Source organism: Populus euphratica, unplaced genomic scaffold, assembly GCF_000495115.2.
Source record: "Populus euphratica unplaced genomic scaffold, PopEup_1.0 scaffold261.1, whole genome shotgun sequence".
Classification (NCBI taxonomy): Eukaryota; Viridiplantae; Streptophyta; class Magnoliopsida; order Malpighiales; family Salicaceae; genus Populus; species Populus euphratica.
The window spans coordinates 43,469-49,032 of NW_011500146.1; the positions used below are offsets into that span (position 1 = coordinate 43,469).

Consider the following 5,564-nt stretch of genomic DNA (forward strand, 5'->3'; position numbering starts at 1 on the left):
CATTGTGGCATGGTATGCTTTTTACCTGAGATGTTTACGCTTTAAAAGGGCGGTATTACATTGTTTTCAGTGTAAATCAAGGAAAATGTATATACACCTTGCAAATATATATATATATATATATATATATATATATATATAAGGAAAGGCAACCCAACACCAGTTCATTTTAACTTCATGCCGAGCATGTAATTGATCCAAGATAATAAACGTGAGACGTAATATCTATGTACCTACGATAGAGAGAGAAAGAGGGAAGAAAACTAAAGTAAGAGGGAGCAGTAATACTGCCCAAAGAACCTCACGAGAGTGCGACATGGAGCATTTAATGTTAACCCAACAAACTAGTTTGGTCTGCAATCAGTCGGTCTCTCTCGTTCTTGGCTTCATTTGCTAGCTGCTTATAAATAGCCAACATCTTTTGATCTTTCTTTTCATCATCTGCAGAAAGAGCAAAAGCTTAACCAGTCATACATATAGACCTGTTCACTATTTGCTGGTACCAGAACAATTACCAGAAACAACATGTCTCACATAGCTGTGGAAAGAAACAGAAGAAGACAGATGAATGAGCATCTCAAAGTCTTACGTTCCTTGACCCCTTGTTTCTATATCAAAAGGGTATTTGGTTATTATATAGCTTTTCTATATATTTTCTAACTGTCTCTCTAATGATACGATTATATAATTTGATTTGACTACACAATGATGGAAACTGGTTTGTGTGGTGCATGGATGTGTATGTGATTAGGGGGACCAAGCTTCTATAATAGGGGGTGCAATAGAGTTCATCAAGGAGTTGCACCAAGTTCTACAAGCTTTGGAGTCCAAGAAACAAAGGAAGAGTAGTTTGAGCCCTAGCCCTGGTCCTTGCCTTAGCCCTAGCCCTAGGGCGCCACTGCAGCTAATAACCACTAGTCTTCATCCTGATCACCATAACCCCTTTCCCATTGGGAATATCGAAAATGATCTCAAGGAACTAGGCGCTGCATGCTGCAACTCTCCAATTGCAGATGTTGAAGCAAAGATATCAGGATCAAACGTTATCTTGAAAGTAATATCGCGGCGAATACCAGGTCAAATTGTGAGGATAATCAGTGTGTTGGAAAACCTTTCCTTTGAGATCCTACACTTGAACATCAGTAGCATGGAAGACACTGTCCTTTACTCCTTTGTCATTAAGGTTGAACTTCTTCATTTTATGCTCTTCTCATTTTTCATTTTGGACGAGTCAAATTTTCTGTTCATCAATTATATATGCAACTAGGCTTAATTAGGTTACTTTTCCTCCTCAACAACACACATCTGGCGCCGGCAGGCATGTTCTCGGGCATTCACCTTCAAGCATGCTGTACGCAGCTCAAGACGGACTCTAGGACATGCAACCATCAAGGCTTTTTTGTGTAGAGATGTTCATTCTAATTCACAGAGATTCTGATAGTTTGATATAATATATATACAACTAGATTAACATGAAATGCATTCATATTCTTCCTACTATTGTTCTCATATATATTCTAGGTTTAATAGCAAACTTGAAAAGATCTTGCTATTGGGGTTATAACTTTAATGTCACAGGATCAGATATTTCAATGATCATACATGTTACTCCGATTCTTTTCTCTAGGCCTGCAACATATGCTTATACATTCTTATGTTACTCCGATTCTTTTCTCTAGGCCTACAACATATGCTTATACGTTCTTATCTGATTTTCTTCTTCTTCTTTTTTTAATTTGATGTTGCAGATAGGGCTAGAATGCCAGGTGAGTGTGGAGGAACTAGCAGTTGAAGTGCAACAAAGCTTCTTTCAGGACACAATTTATACATATGAGTTATAGTATATGGTGTTTCCCGGATTTAATTGGATGGATGGTTGTTGCTTGATATATCGATAAAGAAACATTCCATAATAATAATTGGAAAAAAAAAAAGTTAATTTTGATTTACTAAGATTTGGGGTGAATCCAGTTTCTGTTCTTGAGATTCAGTTGAATCAATGTGCTTCCTCAAGTTTTGATCACGAAACGATTTATCCCTCTCGTTTAGAAATGTTGCCAACTGCTCTAGTGAAACGAAGTTTTCTAAAATTTGATCAAATAGAACATTTTTAATATATAACATGATCAAATTAAATTTTATACTTCCATTAAAATAAGTAAATGATGTCGTGTGTATCATTTAATTGAAAATAAAATATATCAAAATAGAAGTTAAATGTAAAAAACATAATTAAAATTTATCATTTCTGGTTATGATTTAGATTGAATATATATATATATATATATATATATATATATTAGAAAATTAACTATTCTATGTTAGATTAATTTAATTACAATGAATAAACTAGTGCTTTTTTACCTCTCATAAAAAAAAATCGGTTAATAAAAAGATAAAAAGCAATAGCATGTATCTATTGAGCTTGTTAAATAAGACAGTTTACCCTTCTTCTTTTTTTCCAAATTAACATGACCAATATAGTAGACCCAAATGCCATGCATATTTTAATCATATAATTATTTTATTTATTATATTTTAATTTTTAAAGTCAAGCTTTCCTCTTGATCAATGAAGCTTTGTTAGATCATATCTTCGTAATTAGTAGCGCCCAAGTGTTTACAACTTTTTTTTTATAAAAAAAAAAAGAAAGAAAGAAAATTAGACAATTTATGAGGTTACTAAGATTGGCCATCGTTTTAGACAACGGCAGAGGAATATAGGAGGCTAAAGTGAGCTGTAGCACTCTCCCTGCATAACCTTTATATCATATCACACTCTCCTTGCATAACCTTTATATCATATCTATGAAGGGAATTAAGGGTCGTTTGAACCGCTTACTTTCTGTCTGCGTTGGTGATATGGTAATGGCCATTATCAAATTGTCTGTGTTGGTGATATGGTAATGGCCATTATCAAAAAAGGGAAGCCTGATCTCAGGAAGAAGGTTATGGTTGCTGTCATTGTTAGGCAATGTAAGAATTAGCATTGAAAAAAATGGTGTTTTCATGTATTTTGAAGATAATGCTAGTGTTATTGTAAACCCAAAAGAGAAATGAAAGGCTCAGTAATTACCGGTTCAATTAGATAGGAGTGTGTTGATCTTTGGTCTAGGATTGCAAGTGCAGCTAATGCTAAGAGCTTTTAATTTGTGTGTTTCTTTTTATTGGGAATCATATTGTTGTTAAGTCTTATATGTTTTTGTAAGGTTAAATTTAGTTATGTTTCTATTATTTTGACTAAATTTTATTTATAACTTTATATCTAGTAATGAACTTTATGGATTTTGTGCAAGTTAAAAAAAAAATTTGGGGCTTGTCCCGAACCTAGCAAAGAGCGCTGTCTCCTACAAATGCATGTGTTAAAAAAAAAAAAACTTTTCTTTTTATTTTTTTTTTGTTAAAACTCACTCCTGACAAAGATTATCTTCTATCATTTATTAAAATCCATTCTTTTACCTTTATCAATACTCAAGAAAGCACCATAAAATTTTAATTTTTTCTTCTTCTCAATAACATCAGATTTTAGCTTAGGTTTTGAAGATAAATTTAAACAGAGTTACAAGAATGCAAAACCATCACGATAAAATAAGAATTTTCAAGCTCTAACTTAACTCTACAACAAAGATGAGTAACAGTTTGTAGCCTAAGATAAATAAATTTCTAGCTCCATACTTGGTTTTAGACGAGGTTCTAACACTTTTGTGTTCAAGTCCATAGACATTTGACCCATTGGGGTCTCCTCCATGAAAATATGTCTATTATGTTCTTTTCCTTTCTACTCCAATTGCTTGAGGCCTGCAAAAGATTTTACCCCAAAGCCAACGTGTTTTTTTTTTTTTAATTAAAATCCAATCTTGATCAGAGTCTATGGCCCTAACACACACTTTAAATTGGCCCACTAGCTTGTTAATCCCTCTCCTTCCTGCTTGGATTGAAGAGGCTTTTTTGTCCTCCCAAATTGAAGTTTTCTTTTCAACTATGAGTGCATTCTACAAAACCCTAAAAGTCGGCTGCTTTAGCAGTAAGACCAAGATCCTAAATGCTCCATGTATATTCGAGTTATGCATACCAGTGTGTTGAGAAAATTAATAATAATAATAAATAAGAATAGAGAAAGAAGTAGAAAGTGGAGCCAAAAGGCTGGATTTTGTTGCCTCTCATTGACCACCTGTGGAAGTGCAGTGTAGCGCTATGATCATCGTCTTTCTCGGCTTCCCCTTATCATCGTTATAATTGGAAGTGCAAATGGGCCATCAATGGCTTAGAACATGGATAGATTCAAATCCATCGAAAATAGTGTATCTTCATAATTGCCAAGTCACTCTTGCAGTACAGAAAACAATATTTCACGACCATTTTTCTTTAAACATCCCACATGCTAAAATCATGGCTTCGAATCATTATATCGGCTGGAAATAAATGAAGCATGTGACTACTCTTTTAAAAAAAATATGGTATAGATTGAAAGAAACTTCATGATCTAAGAGATAATTAGGGGGGTCTAATTTTTAAATCAATTGACAAAAAACCTTTTCTCTTCTTCTTTTTTTGTCCCTTCCCTCTCTTGAGGTCGACTTTCAATCATTTTGAATAGAATTTAGTTGTTTTAGTTTATGAAAGTAAATTAAAAATAATTAAATTTTTTTATATCAATTTCCTATATGCTTAATTTAGTAGTATTTTATGATGACACAAAAAAATGACTTCTTTTCTTCTCAATCTTTCCATCTCATTCGCTTTTTTTTTTTTACCTTTTTTTTAAAAAATGAAAATCAAGATAAATTTATATATAAAAAAATAAAATGAACTCAGTTATATATATATATATATATATATATATATATATTTTACAAGATCTAAGTTTTAACTACAAGCAGCATTAATTAAGTAGTTTTAATCAACTACAAGAACTAAGTTCAAGTAGCTTGAACTTGAACTTAGTTCTTGTAGTTGATTAAAACTACTTAATTAATGCTGAACTTAGAAAAAACTTAGTTCTTGTAGTTGATTAAAACTACTTAATTAATGCTTGAAGTTAGAAAAATTATATATTTGATCTTTATATTTACATATTTATTTATAACCTAGTTTTTTTATTTAATAGAAATTATTTTTTTAGATATTTAATGTTTAAAAATATATTAAAATAATATTTTTTATTTTTTTATCGGAACATTTAAAATATATATATATATAGTAATTTAAAATTCTTGAAAAAATAAGGATAACGTACACTCCAAAACATTGAGAAAATATGTAGTGAGAATAGCCTTCATCTTTTTGACTTTTAGGTTGAAGAAATGAGGGAATTTCAATTTCAAGATCAACAGTTGACGCCAAATGATTGTACTGAGAATAATACAAAACTATTTTTAACAACGGAAAGCACCAAAACCAGCAGCCTTTTCGGCTTTTTCGCTGCCTAAATGTAGGGTTAGGACAATGTATTTTGCTTTGACAATACGCCGGATAATGCTCTCTTTTGGAGTTAACAGCGCAAATAATTCTAATCAGCTACCAAATTGAGATCTGTCCAAATAAAAGCAACCAAAGCTCAACAGA

The 5,564-nt window shown here is 32.0% G+C and overlaps 1 protein-coding gene across 1 annotated transcript; it reads left to right on the top strand.

The window, feature by feature from the left end:
* The first annotated feature begins 427 nt into the window (after nucleotides 1-427).
* MUTE (basic helix-loop-helix (bHLH) DNA-binding superfamily protein) lies at nucleotides 428-1,953 on the top strand. Its single transcript, XM_011005943.1, has 3 exons — nucleotides 428-621; nucleotides 752-1,183; nucleotides 1,749-1,953. The coding sequence occupies exons 1-3, from the start codon at nucleotides 526-528 to the stop codon at nucleotides 1,839-1,841; spliced, it is 621 nt and encodes a 206-aa protein (XP_011004245.1). The 5' UTR covers nucleotides 428-525; the 3' UTR covers nucleotides 1,842-1,953.
* The last annotated feature ends 3,611 nt before the right edge of the window (nucleotides 1,954-5,564 follow it).

What these genes read in the sequence shown, in the direction of transcription:
- MUTE (XM_011005943.1), top strand. Translation starts at nt 526, where the DNA reads ATGTCTCACATAGCTGTGGAAAGAAACAGAAGAAGACAGATGAATGAG. An exon ending in CTTGTTTCTATATCAAAAGG is followed by an intron (nt 622 to 751) that starts GTATTTGGTTAT and finishes GTATGTGATTAG; the next exon opens with GGGGACCAAGCTTCTATAAT. An exon ending in TTTACTCCTTTGTCATTAAG is followed by an intron (nt 1,184 to 1,748) that starts GTTGAACTTCTT and finishes TTGATGTTGCAG; the next exon opens with ATAGGGCTAGAATGCCAGGT.